Here is a 22,765-nt window from a genome sequence, read left to right as displayed (position 1 = left end):
GCTTTGAAAGTAGTTTACTTGGTCACTCTCATGATTTTTCTCTAATAGCGCATCAACATACAACATGACCTTATCCAGACATCACCAGATATTCACATTATTTTCGCTCTCATGAATTGCAGAACCTCTAAACTATTTCTGGCGCTTTTCTGTATAGGTGCCAAACCGCATCAATCGAATTACAGCTTCTGCAACAGTCTCGTTTCGAGCTCTCTGATTGGCTGTACGACATATGATGCTGCTACAGGCTGTAGCTACCTCTTTCCATGTCCCGGAGAGCGCGCGCGCGCCTAACAACAGCATTAAAGTATAGACAGGGCAAATGCGCGTGAAGAACTCAATCTTAGTTTGACACAGGATCAAGAGTACTTCATGCCATCCTTCCCTAACCGTGTATAAATCAAATGATCTGGAGTTTCTCTACAGGAACTGTTAATCTGATCCGAGTCTTTCTGTGGAAGCTGCAATCGACGCACCTTTGACTGCTTTAAAACGGAGTTAACCATGCCTGCCGAAAACAGCGACCAGGAGAGCATGCTGAGCTATCAGGTAATTAAAACGATGCGTACGTATATGTTTATTGCATTAGCTGATAAGTCTGTTTATAAATTTTTATTCCTCCACTAACTTAGAATAGAACATATTATGTAGGAAACAGTATGTAATGTGCCATATTACGTCATACATCACCATCTATATAAGATTTTACAAACACATACAATACAAAACACAAACACATCCGGGCGCCCCATTAGTGCAGGGATCAATAGTACTGTGTGTTCCCTCTTGCCCCCATTACCACAAAATATCTTATCGACGCTGCACTTTCGGTCTATAAATGCATCCCGTTAAAAGTGGACCGTTCCTATTTCTTCAATGCCTGTGACTCAAACAGATCGTTATGCTTTATCACCTTAATTTGTGCTCCGCGCATGGATGTGTATTATTGCAGTGTTACAGGCACGTGCAGCAGCCGTATTCCCATTGACAGGGACCACAGCTCGCATCACTCGGTTATGAGCCGCCTCACTGACTTGCTTGCTTGCCGGTAGGCTGTAGCAGTGTCTTGTCAAGGCTGATGGGCGTTCTTGCAGAGGGATCCGCACTGTCGTTTTGTAATGGGTTTAGTGTGGAAGCGCGAGATTGATATAGCGCATAATGTATAATTTATTATCTATTACGCTAATGCTTCAAGAGGGTGCCCATTACGCCATGAATTGGTTTGGAAATTAAAGCTTTTAGAATTGAATGGTTTTGTATCAATAGGATTATTGTGCAAAATATGGTTTCCCTTGGGCAGCGCGTACCGTCAGTGTACCCCGCTACCCTCAAATGACCTTGACGCCATCCTCTCCTGAATGTCCGTATTTAGACTGCACTAGCGCTATTGGTGCAGCTTTTCAGTGCCAAAGTAAACGAAAATGCTTGTAGCTTATCATTTGACATGGCTCTTTTGAGTACTGCTTCCTGTCATTAAGGCTATGAAAGGATTAATTCACCCAATAAAAAAATAAAAAATATTCTACTCACCCTCTTGTCGTTGACCTATCTTGACTTTATTTCATCTGTGAACACAAAATGAGAAAATATTAGTAACATTCTGGTGACTCTTGGACATTGCAACTAATGGTTTTTAAAGTGAACTTGAGATTTAAAGGAATAGCTCACCCAAAAATGGCCATCAAAGATGCAGATGAATTTGTTTGAACAGATTTAGAAAAAATTAGCAATACATCAATTGTTTATCAATGGATCCTCTGCAGTGAATGGGTGCCATCAGAACGAGAGTTCAAACTGCTGATAAAAACATCACAATAATCAACAATTAACAATTATCCACATGACTCAATTCCTGTTTTTGTATTGTGAAATAAAAAGCTGCATGTTTCTTATAAACAAATCCATCATTCGGATGTTTTTAAATTCAACTGTTGCTTCCTTCTTAAATACAAGTCCTCATTTTGCATTCTCTAGTGAAAAAGTAATCTCATCTGAATCAGGAGAGAAATACACAGTTCACTCCATGTTTACAAGTTAAAACAGTCCAAAAGAAATATGTTTGTGGATTTTGATATGAGAGGACAGCTGAATGGACTTCTTCACTGGAACTGTTATTATGAATTATGGAAAGTTAATATTAAAATGCCTTGATGACTTATTTGTTTCTTGCAAACCTCTTTTCGGTTCATAAGACCTTAACTGACAGACTAGATTTGTGTAGATTATTCGTTATTACTGTGTAACGTTTTTAACAGCTGTTTGTACTCTCATTCTGACGGCACCCATTCACTGCAGGGGATCCATTTGTGATTTAATGCAAAATTTCTCCAAATCTGTTCCAATAAAGAAACAAACTTATCGACATCTTAAACTATTAATGTAGAGCTAAAAAAAGATGCAAAAGTCTCATTAAAGCCATCCATATATTTGAAGTCTTCTGAATCCATGCAATGGCTTTGTGTGAGTCACAAACAGACCAAACACTCATTATTCACTGGTTATTTTCCACTCAGATGGGTTGTTAAAAACTACAGCTATCATTGAGTAAACTGAAGAATCAGATCAAACCACTCCATGCATGAACGAGTCATTCAATGGATAAACTGAATCATTGATAAGATCTGACAAAAAAAACAAAAAACATTTGTTCATGATTTGTGCATTTCTGCTTCTTTCATGAATACCCCAAGGGAAGTTACAGTGATAGTGAAGTTTTTGAAGGAATACAGTGATAGTCAAGATTTGACTTAAAATTTGAAAAAAAGATTTGGAATATATTTTACAGTATAGCACTCAAGTCATATTAATAAACTTTGACAACATTTACATTTTTGAGTGAATTGTTCTGTTTCTAATTTCAGCTTGAAGGATTCACTACATATAAAAAAAATAAGTGTTTAGGTACTTCTGAACAAATATGTGAGAAAACTTTATCATCCAGTGGATAGTGACTGTGCAGAGAAGGGGCCTGTGTAAAGCCTCTCTTTGTCAGAGAAACCAATCAATAGTTTTTCCATTTGTTGAGAAATGTGTGTTTAAATAGACACTCTTAGTAGAGAGAGTGAATGTGAGGGAACCACAGAACTGTCTGCCTCCCTTTTCCACACATCTGTCTTGGCTCAATATGTCCATTACATTAATGGAGCTTGAAACTTTTCATTTTAACCCAGATTTCATTTAAAACATTAGTTGTTTTTCTAGTCAAATACTGTCTCTCTATCTAAGATGATACTGAGAGGTTTCATTTGATACATTATAAGATCATTCTGATCAAATAGTTATAATATATTTATATGAGTTTTAAAAAAAAATTGTGTGTGTGTGTGTGTGTGTGTGTGTTGAGCACTGATAAGTTAAATTACTAAATAAATCCTCTTAATTTATGATACAATTACAACACGTTCATATTCAATAAACATTGGCCATTTTGCAAAGATAATACTGTATACATTTTATTGTATATATGTGGAAATATATTTTCACATCTAAAAAAAAAACCTCTGCCAGGAGTAACAGGTAGTACTTCAACTCTTTCTCTCTAACCACAATTCTTTATTCCAAGTCTGAATACTGCAGCAGGTTGACCATCTCTCCCAAAATGATGCTTTTAGTGGTTTATTGAAAAATGAACAGTAATCAATAACATACACTTCACCCTTATTGAATAACAACATATAAGCATTCACTTCAGAGTGGAAATGATGTTATGGTTTGTGCGTGCCTGTGTGTGTGTGTGTGTGTGTGTGTGTGTGTGTCACTGTATCTGTTCAGGCAGACAGGAGCATCTGGAAGTGGCAGAGGTAGTGCTCTGTGTCAAGATTACTAACAGAACTGTCACAGCAATGTACTAGAGAGCAAGCAAGAAAGAGGAGGAAAGGCAAGGAAATTTCCCTTGTGACCTTTGAAGGCAAAAGGGCAATACTGATGTACTGGCAGCCAAACTGACACTGAGTGTGTAAAGCACACACTGGTAGTGACCTCCATCTAAACCATCTAATTTATTTATTAATTTTATCATCTCTTGCTCAGAGCAAAAAAATAAAACTTTGGTAATTTTGAGATACAAAAAGAAATAAAAAAATAAGAAATAAAGTGGGCCTTACAGTTACATTGAGAGAAATAAAGATATACACTACTATAGTTTGGGGCCAGAAAGAATTTTAATGTACTGCATTTGAAAGAAATTTCTTATGCTCAACAAGAATTAATTTATTTAATAAAAAATACATGCAACAGTAATTTTGTTAAATATTCATACAATAAAATAACAATTTACCATTAAAATAATTTATTTGAACTTCATATATTTGTTGAAAATTATAATTTTTTGTTAATTGTAATATTCGAATATATAGTAAAGTATATACTTTACTGTCATTATGCACAGTACTGTCATACTGTGCATCCTTGCTGAATAAAAGCATTAGTTTCAATAAAAAAAAGTTATACTAACCCTAAACGTTTGGAATAGCTTAAATTTGCAAATGTGAGAAATACAGTTGTATTTGATATCAAGTCACAATGTGGGCTTTAAAGTCAAAACTCCATCTAGCAGTTGTGATTTCATAGCTCACAGCTGCAAGATAGAAAGTATCAATTAAGAAAAATAAAATCGCAGTTAAGGTTTCCATACAATATAGACTTGTCTTGTGTGTATGCGTCTTTGTTCAGGGACTGCGAAACTGTTGCCTGGGGATAAGTAGAGGTAAGAAGAAGCCATTTTTTGTCAGTGGAAAATCTCCCTTTGTGAGTGACACACAGATACTGTACACACAAACGAGTGCCAAGGTGACACAGGAGCAGTCTAGTCAGCTCAAGTGTTTTGTTATTATTTTATGTGCTCATGTCAGACCAATAAAGGGAGAAAGACAAGTAGATATTGAGAGAGGAGTAGGACAACAACAGCATAGTGCAGATAATGAAAAATTCATCAACTTGTTCACATGATTAGCTCTATCACTATTTTCTCTGTCCCCCTGGGAAAGTGTTTTAATGACAATAACTACTCAAATGATCCATATTTAGGACAACAGGGCAGTCTGAATGATAGATTGTATGGTTGTCTAGACTGTCACTTAAGTACTGATTACATAAATTACAAAATAAAACAAGTAAGTAATTAGTTATTGTTCAAAAACTAATAATAAGATTAGTGAGATTGATAGTTTATCTAGTTAACTTCAGATATATTTCTACTATTTTATTTTAAATAATAATAAAAAAAACATTAAAACAAATGTATCTTGCAGTTGCATGCATGTGTCAAGCTTTAAGTGTCCTGCCAAATATGTAACTTATTTTTTAAACAGTATGTAAGGTTTATGTAAGTTTAACCCTTCTAACCAATCTATAAAATGAAGCCTGTACTCTGGCAAGTCCTACCATCCCGTCCTATTGTCGTGCAGTGCAATACATCTGAGAATAAATATTCGTATAACAGTACAGTAACAGTACTTAAGGGCTTTTTACCTAATGGGTCCCCCTTTGCAAAATACAATTTCTCTTGTATTCACGCATGCACTCATTCTTCAAAAGGAAAGGAGAGAGTTTGACTGTTGGATCCATTTCATTGAAAACCTCAAAACAAAACGGTTATCATTCAAAATTGAGGTATAGTTACAGTGATTTTGCATTGCAGCTATGTAACATTCAATACCTGGAAATACAAGCTAAAATAACAGTGAAATCAAAGTCGGTGGTCTTACGAGTAGAGAAGCTATGAAACTTGGCATTATTTTAAGCATTTGTTCTTAAGCCTGTAATAACTGTGGTTCTGGTGGACCTTGATAAGATGCCTTAAACATAATTATATGTTAGTGGGATGTTGGAAACAAGATTGGATGCTATTATAGTGGAAAGCTACTGGTGCTTTTGTTGTAACACACAATGTAAATTGGTGCTTTTTTTGTAACACACAATGTAATGCATGACCTCAATGCTGATCCAGACTATGACTGTCAATCAATACCTCATTGATCAAATATACACATAAGCCTCAAGCAAAAAACACAACAGAGCATCATTTGCACAACAGTGAATATAGATCATTTTAAAATCAATGGGTTCATTGAGAAAGATTTTCTTAAATCTATTGTTGTTGTACTGCATTATAAAGTATATTTGTGCCTTCCGTTTGGACGTATTCATTTATTTATTTAAATCTTTATTTTATTTATTATTATTATTATTTTGATTTTATTTTTTCAGAAAATGTTCAACAGGGTTTATATGAATTATGGGCTTGTGTTTCTGCAGAATAAAGCTGTGAAAACACACTGATGAATCATCTTTGTCATGGAAAGATAGAGGCATCCCAGTGGGATATCACACACACACACACACAAATGTAAGCAAGGAAGTGAAGGAAGCCTAATAAATATCATTGATCTCTGACAGTTTGGGGTAGGGGTTTAAAATACCTTTATTCACAGTCAACCACAAAGTCAGGTAAGATCTTATTCTTATATGCAACTTTGATTTAACGTATTTAATGGATTATGTGCCACTGTGCATCTATTTTGCATACATTCATGATCATGCAATATTTATATACATGTACTATCTTGTGTCTAACAGGTCTGGAGGGTCAAGCAGTTCATGTGCTAAATAAAATATTTATGGTCTAAAGAAAAAAATCAGTATTAACTAGTGTACTTTTTTATATTTCATGAAAAATATGCAAAGCATATTGTTTTAATTTGGTAATATTTTTAAGTGTGTCTTTTGACTTTCCTTAATCTTTTGATTAAAGGGGTCATATGATGCGATTTCAGTTTTTCCTTTCTCTTTGGAGTGTTACAGGCTCTTCGTGCATAAAGAATATCTTCAAAGTTGCAAAGACTCAAATCCAAAGAGATATTCTTTATAAAAGTTAAGACTCGTCCACCCCCCCCCCCCCCCCCCCAATCTCTACATCACTATGTGGGAAGATTTGCATAACACTGTTCACGCAAAGAAAGAAGGCATAATATCCCCACAAATATAGTGAAACTTTATAGTAAATTTACCATGAAACAGGTGAATACACATTAAATAATATCTTAAATAATATTGAAAATGAAATGCTTTTGTGAGTATTAGGTTGAGGGGCTAAAAAATATGTCCTTAGTTGTGTGACATCCCGAAAATAAAATAAAAATAAACAACACTGTTTTGATGAAGAAAAATAGTTAAGAGTTAGTAAGACTATGGTCCTGTATGTAATTTTTCACACTGTCATTAAAACAAGTAAACATGTGTCTTACAGAGGCCTGATGAGGAAGCTGTAGTGGACCATGGTGGCACCAGCTCAGTTCTGAATATCCATTATGAGAAAGAAGAGCTAGAGGGTTAGTATGCATCCACAACACATACTCAGTCATTCATGTGATACAGTTAACAGGTCAATACAGTCATATTAACTGGAAAATAACAATTTCACCATCTATCTTTTTTCTCAGGTCACAGGACTCTGTGTGTGGGTGTGCGGATGCCCATGGGTAGACAGTCTAATCGTCATCACCGACCGCACAGCTCAAAACACCGCAGGAGAGCTGACAGGATGCAGGCTGGAAGTGAAGCTCAAGAAGACATGGACACAGAAAGTACCGCAACAACACACGGTGAGAACGACAACAACAGCAACTAGTCGAGCAACACTTGTAAGTTCATTCACAGGAAGGTGAATCCGGAGAATTATATCCAGGATTCAAAAGTAACCCTCGCAAAAGCGCCAAATTCAAAGTACATATAAGTATATATAATGCAACAGCTGATCATTTGATATTGCTATTATAAAACAATTAAGTGAAAAATATGGTAGTAAAAAATGTAGAGACAAGTTTAGAGTTTAGACACAACATTCACATTTATTTAATCTATTACTGTCTCCTAGCAGGCCCATACATACACGGTAGCAGCACTACTGAATGAACTGGTGTACTAGTTTAGTAATTGATTTAATGAATCATTCATATGGTTATTTTCCTGAATGATTCAGTGTTTTGAACGATTCAGTTAATTGATAGATTCGAATAAAAAAGACATTTACTGGTCGCCACCTACTGGCGTAACATGTAATCTGCAGAGAGAGACACTCAAACTTTTTCAACGGTGTAGGTCCATACTGTGGCCATCTTTGTGGTCAAAATAATACTTACATTTATTTTTATAGAAATAAAATTGAAAGTTGAAGAGGCTCATTATTTTATATGTATTGGCAGTAAAATAATAATAATAATAATAATAATAAAATTAAATGGGACATTAGGATTCATATATAAATTAGGTTTTTTTGTTGTTGTATGTTTTAGAGTGAGGAAAACTCCACTAATGTTTGCTCCTTTTGGTCCAAATACCGAAGCAGTTATATGGTTCTCAGGCAAACAAAGATTTGGATATCATAGATCATGTGCATTTAGAAAAAAGAATCCAGCTTTTTTTTTTTTTTTTTTTTAATTTTATCAAATGTAAAATGACTGCTTAACTACCATTACTTAAAAACTTTCTGGAATGTGCAAATACAAACAAGCACAGAGATTCATATGGTGACAAGTACTATACAATTATATTGAATGTTACTCTTGCATATAAATATATACCGGTTGCATATTCCTTCCTCCAAAACAATCTCTCAAAGGTAATACGTAAAAAAAATAAATACATACAAATGAAATAGGACCATTTCGTACAGTATGTTGTTTTGGCCTGAATGTTATTTATGGGCGATAAATTCCTTCAAAAAAGTACTCTTTGGACCCTTCTTATATTTTCTCAACCCTTGAGCCCACAAAACCTAAAAACATAAACTCATGATATTCATGACAACAAACACGGAAAATTGCTCAGATGAGACTTGTGTTTACTGTGCTTCCTTCCTCTACTTCCTCCCTCACTGTGAAAATAATTTTTTCAAATATCCTCTTCTCTGTGTCTCTCATTCTTCATATCTCTTTCACAGATACTCCATCCCAGAGGGTTCAGTTTATTCTGGGCACTGAAGAGGATGAGGAGCATGCAGCCCATGACCTCTTCACAGAACTTGATGAAATCTGTGTTAAAGATGGCAAAGATGCAGAGTGGAAGGAAACGGCAAGGTATTCATTTGTCCTGCAACATTATATTCAGTGCTCAAATGTAACTTGGGTTTTTGAATCTTTTAAATGTCACAGACTGCCAAACATGATCTTTCTTGTGCAAAACACAGATGTATTTTCATGCAATTTCCTACTCACTATAGTAATGTACTGTTACATGTATTATCATTTAGTTATTTATTAAAAATATTTATTTAAAAATTTGTTATAATTAAAAAGAAATCTATTATTTATCTATTACTTTATTCATTTTTACATTTTTTACACTGTTTTTCTCTAAACCTTTCCACAGACCCACTAGTACTCCCTTGCGGCCCCCTGGAAGTTCCCAGATCCCAGTTTAAAACTTCTTGGTTATCAAACAACCCTCTATTGCCTTCTGAGAGTTGAAGTGAGAGTCTGTCTATTTGACTCTCGTTGTTCTTTAATACTTCTCAGGTGGTTAAAGTTTGAGGAGGACGTGGAAGATGGAGGGGAAAGGTGGAGTAAGCCGTACGTAGCTACACTCTCTCTCCATAGTTTGTTTGAGCTACGGAGCTGTATCATTAATGGAACTGTCCTGTTGGACATGAAGGCCAGCTGCATTGAGGAAATTGCAGGTCAGTGAAAAGGACAAATTCTAACAATTAAAAAATTTACATGTCTTTAATTGGGAATATTACAGCAGTGTGGCAAGTGTGGGTTCAGATCCTGTAACCTCCCATTCCTCCCACTTAGAAACATCCAATCACTCATTAAAAAAAAAACACCCATGGATACTTAGTTAGAGAAACAAGTGGCAAAGCTGTCAGCAGCACATGTCACCTTAAAGAGTAGGAAAGATTAAAAATTAACTTAACGGTGAAGTATGTCATTTCTTAGTGTTAAAATCTCCTTTAATGTGAAGAGACAACTATAAGAACGCCATTTGTAGGTCGATCTTTCAAAGATTTAAAAAAATGTAGCTGTTCTTTCAAAATTATGTATGTTTCAGTGGCTCAAAATGTCCAGTAGCATGAGTTTGGCCAAGGACTACCAGTTTGGAAACTATAGTAATTATTGCAATTCTGTTTGGTGGCCACTATTGGCAAAATCAGTATGTATACAAAAACAAAACAATTTAAAAATTGCGGCCAGTTTTTATACATAATTCATGACATTTGTGCTTAATAACTCAAATACATTGTTTAATTTTAAATGTATTGATCAATGACTATCTGCCATTGAAGTCTAATAGACTCTAATAGACAAGACAATGTAACCTGTGTCTTGTCGAGGCATAACTGTTATGATCAGTGTTGCAGCAGTTATAAGAACAAGATGAATTTCTGGAGAAATAGAAGGACAGGGAGACCAAGGGAGATTAATTATACTGGAAAGGTTGGAAGGGAGGGAAAGAGTGAGTGATGCAGATTAACAGTGCTGCATCAGCTCCGACTGGAACTGTGGGAGGTTTTAAAGAAAAAGACAAAGTGAGAGGCTGAGAAAGTATTGCATTGCTTAGCATGCTGGATTATAACATATTCATATGAAGTTGACCATCATCATCATAAAGTTTAATCATGCAAACAATAAAAGAAAAAACTAAAAGGACAAGATTATTATTATTATTATTATGTTATAAATTATACAAGATTGTCTTTCAAAAGTCAATTGTATTTGGTTTGTATTCACATGTGTAGATATATAATCTGTTGTGTGTAGATTTGGTGCTTGACCATCAGGAGGCAGCTCATGAACTGGATGACAGTGTGAGAATGAAGGTTCGAGAGGCACTTCTGAAGCGGCATCACCACCAGAGTGACAAGAAGAGGAACAACCTGCTGCCAATGGTCAAATCCCTCACTGACTCAGGCAGGAAACAGAGTGAACCTCATCATATGGACAAGGCGGGTGAGCTAAACTGCATTGCATTTTACATGTGCATCATAAAGAAATATCATTGGTTAAATACAACATAAGCCCTGTGGATATAACTAAATATTGTTGCTTTTCACATCCTGAGTGGTATCCTTGTAATATGAAAATTAACTGGTTTACTGGGTTTGCATACTCATGGTTGCAGATGAAAAAGTGGATATAGCTTGGCTGATAAGTGATTCTGCCATATTAGTCTCATACTAATACTTAATGTTAAAGTTTTATGGTTATATTTTCAAATAATTTACTTACTTCTAATGAAATATGTTAGTACATTAGTAATATACATATGCATACATCTTTATTTTTGTACTATACTGTGTATGATGTGGATATTGTAGGATGGTGTAGTTATAAGATATGAATCATATTTAATTGTATCTCTCAGGTCCTGCTACTTCTCCCCAGCCTCCACCTACAAACCCAGATTTAAAGAATGGAGCACCGGATAATAGCCAGATTGATCTCAGCAAGGTACTAGAAACACATATCAAGAACAACATCACAAGTTTGTTGAAAAAAAAAAAAAAAAAGAAGCTAATTCAAAAATATTAATGAATACTATATTAGTATATAAATAATACATTAATAACACTACTATGATCTTCTCTCTCTCTAGGTGGACACACATTTCATGAAGAAGATCCCCATCGGAGCAGAAGCTTCCAATGTGCTGGTTGGGGAGCTGGACTTTTTAGAAAGGTCCATCATTGCATTTGTTCGCCTGTCTCCTGCTGTACTGCTCACAGGCCTCACTGAAGTTCCCATTCCCACTAGGTACAATGTTTGCTAATGCATATATGGAGCTATTAAATCCACTGTAGCAGAATGATCCAAATTTTCAATTTTTACTCTGCAGATTCTTGTTCATTTTGCTTGGTCCTGATGGAAAAGCCCAACAGTACCATGAGATCGGTCGCTCCATGGCCACCATCATGACCGATGAGGTCAATGCATATTATTGTCTCATTGGATATGAATGCATTTAGAAATACCTTTTGTAGAATAAATCAGATTTATAAAATATTTTAAAAATATCTTTATTTTATTTAATATAATGTTATTTTTCCATTATTTAGATTTTCCACGATGTTGCATATAAGGCTAAGGACAGAACTGATTTGTTAGCTGGTATAGATGAGTTTCTGGATCAAGTGACAGTTCTGCCTCCAGGAGAATGGGACCCTTCTATACGCATAGAACCTCCTAAAAGTGTCCCATCACAGGTATGGGGAAAACCAACAAGTGTGCCTGATGTGATTGATTTGTTGTAATTGATCTATTCCTCTTTTCTCCGTAATAGGAGAAAAGAAAGATGCCTGGAGTGCCGAATGGAACAGCTGTTCCTGTTGAGGAAGAGCCGCATGGAGAATACCATGGACCAGAACTTCAGAGAACCGGAAGGTGTGTGGCCAAGTTTTAACAACATTGTGCAAGACCAAATATCGTCACTAGGATATTCAAACCTGAAATAATTTTCTTTGCGAGGAGCCAAAAACAGTCCTCATGAGGAAAATAGCCTAGTAAACATATTGAATGTCTTCAATTTGACAGGTTAGAGGTTTAGGGGATAGAAATGTTTAATTTAGCTCTCGCTGTGTCTCTTCACTCTCTCTATAGGCTGTTTGGAGGACTGATTCTGGATGTGAAAAGAAAAGCTCCATTTTATTTGAGTGATTTTAAAGACGGTCTGAATTTGCAGTGTGTAGCTTCTTTTCTGTTTCTGTACTGTGCCTGTATGTCACCTGTTATCACGTTTGGAGGACTTTTGGGAGAGGCTACAGAAGGACGCATTGTAAGTATGCAAACACACACAGATTTGTTTCTGTGTGGTCTATTAGGCAAAGTCACATAAATATATGTTTGTAATGCAAAACACAGCAGTCATTTGTATTTATGTGTGTCAGAGTGCCATTGAGTCTCTTTTAGGAGCATCTATGACCGGAGTAGCATACTCTCTTTTCGCTGGACAGCCGCTTACTATTCTGGGCAGCACTGGACCTGTCCTCGTGTTTGAAAAGATTCTCTTCAAGTTCTGCAAGTCAGTACAGAACAGACCAAGGATTAATATTAATATACTTAATCATTAACTAATCAATCACTTTCTCACCCAGATTAAATGTTCATTGGTTATTAAAATATTTTTAAAAAACTCTCTTAAAAAAATAAGTTATTTTCATGGAATGTAGAATATATATTTAAAATATATCTTCTGTATCAATTTAGTATTAATTTACTGATTTAGCCTTACTTCTTATATTGTGCAATAAATCTGATCTTACAGTAACTCACTATATTGTTTCTCTCCTGTCCATTTCTGTCCCTTTAGAGATTACGATCTCTCGTACCTATCCCTGCGCACTTGTATCGGTTTGTGGACAGCTTTCCTGTGTCTGATTCTCGTGGCAACAGATGCCAGCTCCTTGGTGTGTTACATTACACGTTTCACAGAGGAAGCGTTTGCTGCACTGATATGTCTTATCTTCATTTACGAAGCACTAGAGAAACTTTTCCATCTTGGAGAACTGTACCCAATCAACAGACATGCCGATCTAGACAAACTAACACTGGCCTAGTAAGTATAAACTTATATACACAGATGCCTACTATGCACCTGCTGATCAAGTTGGAAGTCAGTAAACAATAATCTTCATCGGTTGTTGCTCCTAGATATACATGAGATAAAATAAAGAGCAAACAAATTTAACACATTGTATTGTGTGCCTTCAGCTGTAGGTGTTCACAGCCGGATAACCCTAGTAATAAAACACTAGAACTGTGGAATCAAAGAAACATCACAGCCTCTGCAGTGCCATGGAGCAACTTCACTGTATCGGTACTTCAGCTTCCCACATCCTCCCACAATCTTAGCCGGAAACATTCTTCCACCAGAGATGTTCATTTAAAGCAATTCTTTCTTTAGCTGGCTGATACAACAGTGGTCATAAATTTATTCTGACACCTACTGGTGTGGATGTATCATCCCACAAAAGTAAAAGATTTTTGGTTACTGATGCCATTGTAGACATACCCTGTTCATTTGTTACCTATTATTAATTTTTTCCAAAAGTGGAGATGTAGTCAACATACTTTAAGTAATGAGATTTCAAAATTCTGGGCAGTGTAATAAAAAAACGCCACTGATATGACCTAGAGTCTTAATCTCACTTGAGTGTAGATGATTTTGAATATACAGTACCCTTTATATGTCAGATATATTATAGCATTCATTTTCTTTTTAAAAAATCTTACTGGGAAAAATGCTCCTCTAAATGTGATTTACAGTTAAAGTCCTGTTTTTCAATTTTGGTCCCATTACTGCAGTTCAGTGTTATTTCACAGTGTAGTCTCACACAGATCACATTTAGTGCTAATCCTATTTTCACAGCATGTCGGTTGCCAGTGCAACATGAGCCAAACTTTGTGTGTGTGTGTGTGTGTTGTGAATAGGAGTGTTTAGATCTCCAGGGGCAGTTTATTGGATCTGCGTGTGGACACCATGGTCCCTACACTCCTGATGTGCTCTTCTGGTCGTCCATCTTGTTTTTTGGTACCTTTTTCCTGTCCACCTTCCTGAAACAGTTCAAGACTAGCAAATACTTCCCAACACGGGTGAGGCTTAAATACAAATTAAAATACTCATTCACAAACACTGTTTGCATTCACAGTGTCATTTTCTATACAGTAAATGCAAAGTGTGTACTTGTGTGTTTCCGTGATGTAGGTACGGTCAGTGATCAGTGATTTTGCTGTGTTCCTCACCATTGTTCTCATGGTCCTGATTGATTATTTAATTGGAGTTCCATCCCAAAAATTACAAGTGCCCAGCAAATTCAAGGTAGGGATCATAAACGAATGTGCATACAAACGCACACACTTGTGTTTGTGTTTTTTAACTCTGTATAAAATATATTTGATAAATTGCTTTCTAAGGCTTTTAAATCTTTAATGTGATCAATACTTTGCCAAAAAAAGAAAAAAAGTGGTATGACACGTAGTAAAGTATATTTCTTCTGCCCCCTTGTGGATAATCCATGCTTTCTCTTAAAGAAGTAGAAGGATCTTTAAAAGGTCCCGTTTTTCGTGCTTTTTTGAAGCTTTGATTGTGTTTACAGTGTGCAATATAACATGTGTTCATGTTTCGCGTGTAAAAAAACAGTATTTTTTACACAATGTATACCGCTCTGTATACCGCTGTTTTCACTGTCATAAAAATGGGCTGATGACTTCTTTGTTCTATGAAGTCCCTCCTTCAGAAATACTTAACGAGTTCTGATTGTGCCAGCGGTTCCTGTGTTGTGATTCGACACCAGCTTAGCGCACGTTACCCTCCTGGAAATGCGATTGGGCTAGTTTTGAGAAGCAAGTGGCCAGGATTTGTTTTGAAAACCTGGCAATCCTGATCTGAACGCACGTGCTGGAGATGTACTTATAATCACAGGAGCGTTTTTACTGACGAGATGCGCATGAAAATCGCATTCTATTTTTTTGCACATCCCTAACATCTAGTTCACAAAGCTAAACAGCGTTGCCATTTGTGTAATACGTTACAGAAGCTTTTAAAAGCACCAACTTAAATAATAAAATACACTTACCGGTTGTGGTCCATAAACAACGCCTTCTCCAGACAAAGAGGGAACTGCGCCATCTTTCAAGAATAATCTTTGTGCGAATCCGTCATTAAACTGATTGAGATTGAGGAAGCTGTCCTCAGCAAAATGTGCTGCGCATAGTTTTACATGTGGATTATAATTTTCGAGAACCGAGTTAAACATAAATTGTAACTGTTGATCTCTAAGTACAGCGTCCCTGGGAAGGCCAAACAAAGGTGATTGGACTCCGAGATGAAAATAACAGTGTTTCGACGATATGGCAACAAACAAAAACGCAACTCTTCCTCTTCTCCGTCGGAGCGCAACAAGACCACGCCTCCTTTTTTGTGTATTCATGTGGGCGGAGGTTAGTCAAAAAACTGTTTTAGTGACATCATTACTGCAGGAACTTGAGGGATGTAGTCCAAACGGGTCGTTCGTTGTAGGCAAATTCTGTTAAATAAAATATCTCGCTTGGCATTGAACTTTGAGCTTTAGAACTGTACAGATATTATTTATACTCTAACAACAACATTACACACTAACTAAAGTTTGAAACATGGGTTCACGAAGAACAGGACCTTTAATATAATTTCCAACATTGACCTTTGTGCTATTATCAACATGCGTTTTAGCCTCTATGCTAAGTATTTGCAAGAATCATTTTATATTATTATTAATATTTCAGAATGAATAATTATTGGATATAAGCAATGTGTGCATAATATTGCAAGCATCATTTTATATTTGAGGTATGTTTATTTAAATCATAATTGAAATGCATTTTATGATATATTATTCTTAGCCAAAGTCATTCAATTATATATTTGTTTAAAGGTCTGTTTTATGCGCAAATTACTCAGAGTTTACTCATATATTTATGGATGTTTCATGAATGAGGCCCATTGTGTTCAGACAGAAAATAATCAGTAATATTATTTTATAGGGGTTTGTTCGTTTTTTTGACTTTGTCCTGGTTGTGTTTTCCAGCCCACGCGTGATGACCGTGGTTGGCTTATCAACCCTATTGGCCGAAACCCATGGTGGACTGTGCTGGCTGCTCCAATGCCAGCTCTTCTCTGCACCATCCTCATCTTCATGGACCAACAGATCACCGCCGTCATAATAAACCGCAAGGAACACAAACTGCTAGTATGTTTATTTTTCTAAATTGACCTTTACAGAGGGTGTGCATGTGTGTGCGTGCGCTGATCATATGTAAGTTTGTCCCCCATTTCCTCTACACAGAAAGGCTGTGGGTACCATTTGGATCTTCTGATGGTTGGAGTGATGCTGGCTGTATGTTCCATCATGGGGTTACCCTGGTTTGTTGCAGCAACCGTCCTGTCAATTTCCCATGTCAACAGCCTGAAGCTAGAGTCTGAAAGCGCCGCCCCTGGAGAGCAGCCTCGATTTCTGGGTATTAGAGAACAGAGGCTGACTGGTTTGGTCATTTTTCTACTCATGGGCTGCTCTGTGTTCATGACTGGAGCATTACAGGTAATTACAAAAATTCTGTGGTTGTCATATAATATGTACATGGGCCTTCTTAAAGGGGCAGTTCACTCAAAAATTTTAATTCTGTTATCATTTACTGCCCCTCATTTCATTACAAACCTGTATGACTTACTTTCTTCTGCAAAACACAAAAGAAGATATTTCAAAGTAACCAAAGGATTTCAAGTCCCCTTTCATAGCATTTTTTGCATATACTAAGAAAGTTAATGGAACCCGAAACCGTTTGCTTAATAACGTTACTAACATGTTTTAAAATATCTTATTTTGTGTTCTTTCCTTTAAATTAGGCACACTTGAAATATATATAAAAGTCACTGCATTAGATAACAAAATGTTTTAATGCCTGATTTTTGTTTCACAGTTCATTCCCATGCCAGTTCTCTATGGTGTTTTTCTTTATATGGGCGTCTCATCTCTGAAAGGCATTCAGGTAAAGATATTCATCTGATACTAACAATGCATGTGCAAACCAACATGTTAATCATTCATCAACTTCTCTGTCCTGTCTTTCTCAGTTTTTTGATCGTCTGAAGTTGTTTGGCATGCCAGCGAAGCACCAACCAGACTTTATTTATCTACGTCATGTTCCTCTGAGGAAGGTTCACCTGTTCACTCTGACCCAACTTACCTGTCTTGTGTTGCTCTGGGTCATCAAAACTTCCCCTGCTGCAATCGTCTTCCCTATGATGGTACGACCTGAAACGAATAACATATTTGTGTTAGTGATGTTAAAATGAAAAATATCAAATATACCTCTACTAGACTAGTATATTTACAGTATCAGTCTGACTGACTAATAAATTGTATTCTTTCAAAGTCTCACATAATTTTAAATGCATATTTTAAATAAAATAAATAAATGTGTAAATGTTCCATTGATAATCATAGCGAATTCTATTGTGAGATATACATTTGGCAGAAAACTTCCAAAAAGATTAAGGTGTACAATACATTACTTTTGTCAGTTCATGCAATCCCTGGGAATAAAACCCATGGCCTTAGTGTAGCTAGTGCTATTCTCTACTGTACAGTGGTGAAGGTTGATTTATGAACCATTGTAATCATACTGTAATAGTCTATTAGTAGCAAATGTCTTTTATCTCCTGTAGGTGCTGGCATTAGTGTTCATCCGTAAGCTGCTGGACTTCTGTTTTTTCAAACGGGAGCTTAGTTACCTTGATGATCTGATGCCTGAGAATAAGAAGAAGAAGCTGGATGATGATTCCAAAAAAGCAGAGGAGGTTTGCAAAGTTTAATAAAGCAAAAAGGTCATACAGCAAATAGTAGTACAAACATGACAGTATGTATGATGTGCTTAATTTGTACATTTTGCTTTATGGGCAGAAAACTTTTTGGGAACATTTGCCAAAATTATCCGGTAATGTATCCCGCCATGCAATGTGCTCAACCTAGCATTATATTTCATGCATAACAGATGAACCTGAAGTAGTTTTCGCCATATTTTTCTCCTTCTTGTGGAAAAAAAATCTTCATTTTTGAGATTGTAAAAAAAAACACAAACCTATTTTCATTTATGAATTTCCGCAAAATGCATAAAATAAAAATGTTTTATAAATCTTTTATATTTCATTTGATGTTTTTATTTTATTTTGTATTCATTTTATGTATTTTATTTCCTTTACTGGATGGCCACAAACAAAATGAAATCATGTGACAGCAGTGCATTGCACTACTATTTAAAACAAAATTCACTTACAAATACTATTTTTAATTACCATTAAACATTGTAGTAAGATTTTAGTTTCCACCCTAAACAACCTTAACCCGATCTTGCCATCAAATCATGCTATTTATGAATTTAAACTGAAATTAATACACAAACCTAAACTTGCATTGTTTTTTGTCACATGTCATACATAAACACAATGAAGGAGGGTGTATGTATGTGTTTATATGAGTAGCAGGAATCACAGGAGATGCTGGTTGATGACTCTGAGAAGTTAGAAGACCAAAACACAGTGAAGATCCCCATGGAGAGCAGACTTCTACACTCACCTCGAACCCCAGACCCCAGGTACCACTCTGCTGCAGACCTCCACATCAGAAGCTCTATGATGTGATGCAAAACCTGGAGCCCTGTCCAGTGGTGTTCAAAATAAGCTTAGATCCCACAATGTCCACTGTGTATCTGACTGTGTGTACTTACTAACACTCACCTTTCCATTTCTCCCCTTCCCCTGCCTTCACTCCTCCTCTCCTCGACTGTGTCCACCTGTTGTCCAGGACTGATCCCTCTGATATCAACATATCTGATGAAATGTCTAAAACTACTGTATGGAAATCCCTCAATTCCAATCACAAAAACACACAACGCTCAAACACACATAAAAAGGCAAGGATCTTCATTTTTTCCATCCTTTAATGGTCGGTTATTGTTCCACTTCCCTGAATTCCCCTTTTTACCCACGTGTCTACTACTTTTCTTGATTGTAGATGGGTATTTATTTCTTCATCAGGACAGATTTGAAGAAATTTAGTATTACATTACCAATGGATCATCTGCAGTGAATGGGTGCAATCAGAATGAGAGTTCAAACAGCTGATAAAAACATCACAAATAATACAAACCACTCCAGTATGTACAAGTCCATAATAATGCTTCCTCCAGTAAAAAAAAGTCCATTCCCAGTTGTCAACTCATATAAATATTCACTGACATTTATGTTCTGGACTATTTTCACTTGTAAGTAGTGCCTGTCTGGGCAGATTTCTCTTCTGATTCACCATTTTTCACTGGATACACCAATGTTATGAATAAAGGATATTTAGCCTGGAGCAGCAGTTTACTGTTAAAAACATCTTTATGATGAATTTGTTTCTGATTTATGCTTCACAAGATGTCAATTAAAGAACTGGCGTTTACAACCCGAATTCCGGAAAAGTTGGGACGTTTTTTAAATTTTAATAAAATGAAAACTAAAAGACTTTCAAATCACATGAGCCAATATTTTATTCACAATAGAACATAGATAACATAGCAAATGTTTAAACTGAGAAAGTTTACAATTTTATGCACAAAATGAGCTCATTTCAATTTTGATTTCTGCTACAGGTCTCAAAATAGTTGGGACGGGGCATGTTTACCATGGTGTAGCATCTCCTTTTCTTTTCAAAACAGTTTGAAGACGTCTGGGCATTGCGGCTATGAGTTGCTGGAGTTTTGCTGTTGGAATTTGGTCCCATTCTTGCCTTATATAGATTTCCAGCTGCTGAAGAGTTCGTGGTCGTCTTTGACGTATTTTTCGTTTACTGATGCGCCAAATGTTCTCTATAGGTGAAAGATCTGGACTGCAGGCAGGCCAGGTTAGCACCCGGACTCTTCTACGACGAAGCCATGCTGTTGTTATAGCTGCAGTATGTGGTTTTGCATTGTCCTGCTGAAATAAACAAGGCCTTCCCTGAAATAGACGTTGTTTGGAGGGAAGCATATGTTGCTCTAAAACCTTTATATACCTTTCAGCATTCACAGAGCCTTCCAAAACATGCAAGCTGCCCATACCATATGCACTTATGCACCCCCATACCATCAGAGATGCTGGCTTTTGAACTGAACACTGATAACTTGCTGGAAGGTCTCCCTCCTCTTTAGCCCGGAGGACACGGCGTCCGTGATTTCCAACAAGAATGTCAAATTTGGACTCGTCTGACCATAAAACACTATTCCACTTTGAAATAGTCCATTTTAAATGAGCCTTGGCCCACAGGACACGACGGTGCTTCTGGACCATGTTCACATATGGCTTCCTTTTTGCATGATAGAGCTTTAGTTGGCATCTGCTGATGGCACAGCGGATTGTGTTTACCGACAGTGGTTTCTGAAAGTATTCCTGGGCCCATTTAGTAATGTCATTGACACAATCAAGACCACGGGCATCCAATAAAGGTCTCCGGCCTTGTCCCTTACGCACAGAGATTTCTCCAGTTTCTCTGAATCTTTTGATGATGTTATGCACTGTAGATGATGAGATTTGCAAAGCCTTTGCAATTTGACGTTGAGGAACATTGTTTTTAAAGTTTTCCACAATTTTTTTACGCAGTCTTTCACAGATTGGAGAGCCTCTGCCCATCCTTACTTCTGAGAGACTCTGCTTCTCTAAGACAAAGCTTTTATAGCTAATCATGTTACAGACCTGATATCAATTAACTTAATTAATCACTAGATGTTCTCCCAGCTGAATCTTTTCAAAACTGCTTGCTTTTTTAGCCATTTGTTGTCCCCGTGCCAACTTTTTTGAGACCTGTAGCAGGCATTAAATTTTAAATGAGCTAATTAAGTGGATAAAAGTGTAAAATTTCTCAGTTTAAACATTTGCTACGTTATCTATGTTCTATTGTGAATAAAATATTGGCTCATGTGATTTGAAATTCCTTTAGTTTTCATTTTATTAAAATTTAAAAAATGTCCCAACTTTTCCGGAATTCGGGTTGTACTTGTGTGGATTGAGTGAAGTGTGGACTACTTGTAGATTATTGAGATGTTTTTATCAGCTGTTTGGACTCTCATTCTGATGGCACCCATTCAGTTCAGAGAAAGTAGTAAGCAAGTGAAGCAATGCTAAATTCATCCATGTATGTTCTAATGAAGAAACAAACTCATCTACATATTGGATGGCCTGAGGGTAAGTTTTCTGGTGAATAATTCCTTTAAGTTTTAATTATTATATTACAAATTGGGTTTGAACTGCTAAAAAGTTTTGAGTTTAACTTATATATTATCTCTGTGTATTTTTCTCTTGGCAGGAGATTCCGTGAAGTAATCCCACAGGAAGAAGAAATTACGTTCTTAGCGTCAGTTGTTTGAAATTCAGCTGACTTAACAAAAAGCAGCCATGTGCTAAAAACATACAAATATTAGTTCACTCTTTTCCACTGTTTCTCACACACATGCGTTCACACACGTGTGTATAGCTGTATGTTGGTGTGTCAGTGTGTGTGTGATTATGTTGTCTCCTACCAAATCCAGGTTATTTTAATATTTAGTTGAGTTTTATATGGAAGCAAAATAATGACTTATGTCTTTGAAACAAAAAAGCATGCTTAATAGCACTAACTGAAAAATAATGCATTGAATTAACAGTTCTTGCATTTTAATGCCTTGAATTTCCAGGGCTTCCATTGTTAGGTCCTGAAATTTTATATAGTTGTTCATTTAAGCTGTGAATATTTCAATTAAAAATATTTCACACACCTTTTCATAATTAAAAAATCAATAATTCATATTCACGTTCCAGAATTCACTTCCAAAATATTAAATCGGTTAAAAATACGATGTATAATATTCAACAGGCAAATTTCGGTCCGTTTTATTTCACTTTCCAAATTCGCTTCCACAAATTCAGTGGTTAAAATTCGGCAGATAATTCGCCCTTTCACATCCGGGAGCTGCAGGAATAGCAGTAGAGCACAGAGGCATGATCTCTATCTACTGTCAGTCGCTCACCAACAGGTGGTGCAAGCGGCTGTTAAATAAGGCCAAAGCAACAGGTGGATTAAGTAATACAGTTACAAAAACTGATCTGCAGAAATTAAGCAAGCGCTAAGTAGAAGTTTTGATTATCGGGGCATGTGGAAAAGCTGATTGTGCGTATGTTTATTTCAACCTCTACCAAGTAAGCAGCTATGATCAGCAGTTACTTCATCTTGGCTGAGCTTTCAACGTTG

General features: G+C 36.3%; 1 protein-coding gene across 2 annotated transcripts; it reads left to right on the top strand.

The window, feature by feature from the left end:
• The first annotated feature begins 282 nt into the window (after positions 1–282).
• Positions 283–22,088, top strand: LOC132151731 (electroneutral sodium bicarbonate exchanger 1-like). Of its 2 annotated transcripts, none has more exons than XM_059560059.1 (24): positions 283–549; positions 7,247–7,328; positions 7,440–7,601; positions 8,939–9,074; positions 9,513–9,673; positions 10,758–10,946; positions 11,362–11,447; positions 11,593–11,750; positions 11,833–11,920; positions 12,053–12,199; positions 12,277–12,377; positions 12,594–12,768; positions 12,881–13,014; positions 13,303–13,548; positions 13,704–13,809; positions 14,424–14,585; positions 14,698–14,811; positions 16,556–16,717; positions 16,814–17,065; positions 17,445–17,513; positions 17,599–17,772; positions 18,193–18,324; positions 19,006–19,118; positions 21,845–22,088. In XM_059560059.1, the coding sequence occupies exons 1-24, from the start codon at positions 505–507 to the stop codon at positions 21,903–21,905; spliced, it is 3,255 nt and encodes a 1,084-aa protein (XP_059416042.1). In that variant the 5' UTR covers positions 283–504; the 3' UTR covers positions 21,906–22,088. The 2 variants fall into 2 exon arrangements, with proteins under 2 accessions (XP_059416042.1, XP_059416041.1); XM_059560058.1 differs by lacking the exon at positions 21,845–22,088 and adding an exon at positions 19,328–19,961.
• The last annotated feature ends 677 nt before the right edge of the window (positions 22,089–22,765 follow it).

Source organism: Carassius carassius, chromosome 10 (assembly GCF_963082965.1).
Source record: "Carassius carassius chromosome 10, fCarCar2.1, whole genome shotgun sequence".
Lineage (NCBI taxonomy): Eukaryota > Metazoa > Chordata > Actinopteri > Cypriniformes > Cyprinidae > Carassius > Carassius carassius.
Note: the sequence above shows the minus strand (reverse complement) of the source record. Positions and strands in the feature narration are given on the sequence as shown.

Excerpts from the sequence above, each read along its gene's own strand:
- LOC132151731 (XM_059560058.1), top strand. The coding sequence starts at position 505 with ATGCCTGCCGAAAACAGCGACCAGGAGAGCATGCTGAGCTATCAG. Across the intron at positions 7,329-7,439 it reads TGAGAAAGAAGAGCTAGAGG|GTCACAGGACTCTGTGTGTG; the intron begins GTTAGTATGCAT and ends CTTTTTTCTCAG. Across the intron at positions 17,773-18,192 it reads CAATCGTCTTCCCTATGATG|GTGCTGGCATTAGTGTTCAT; the intron begins GTACGACCTGAA and ends TATCTCCTGTAG.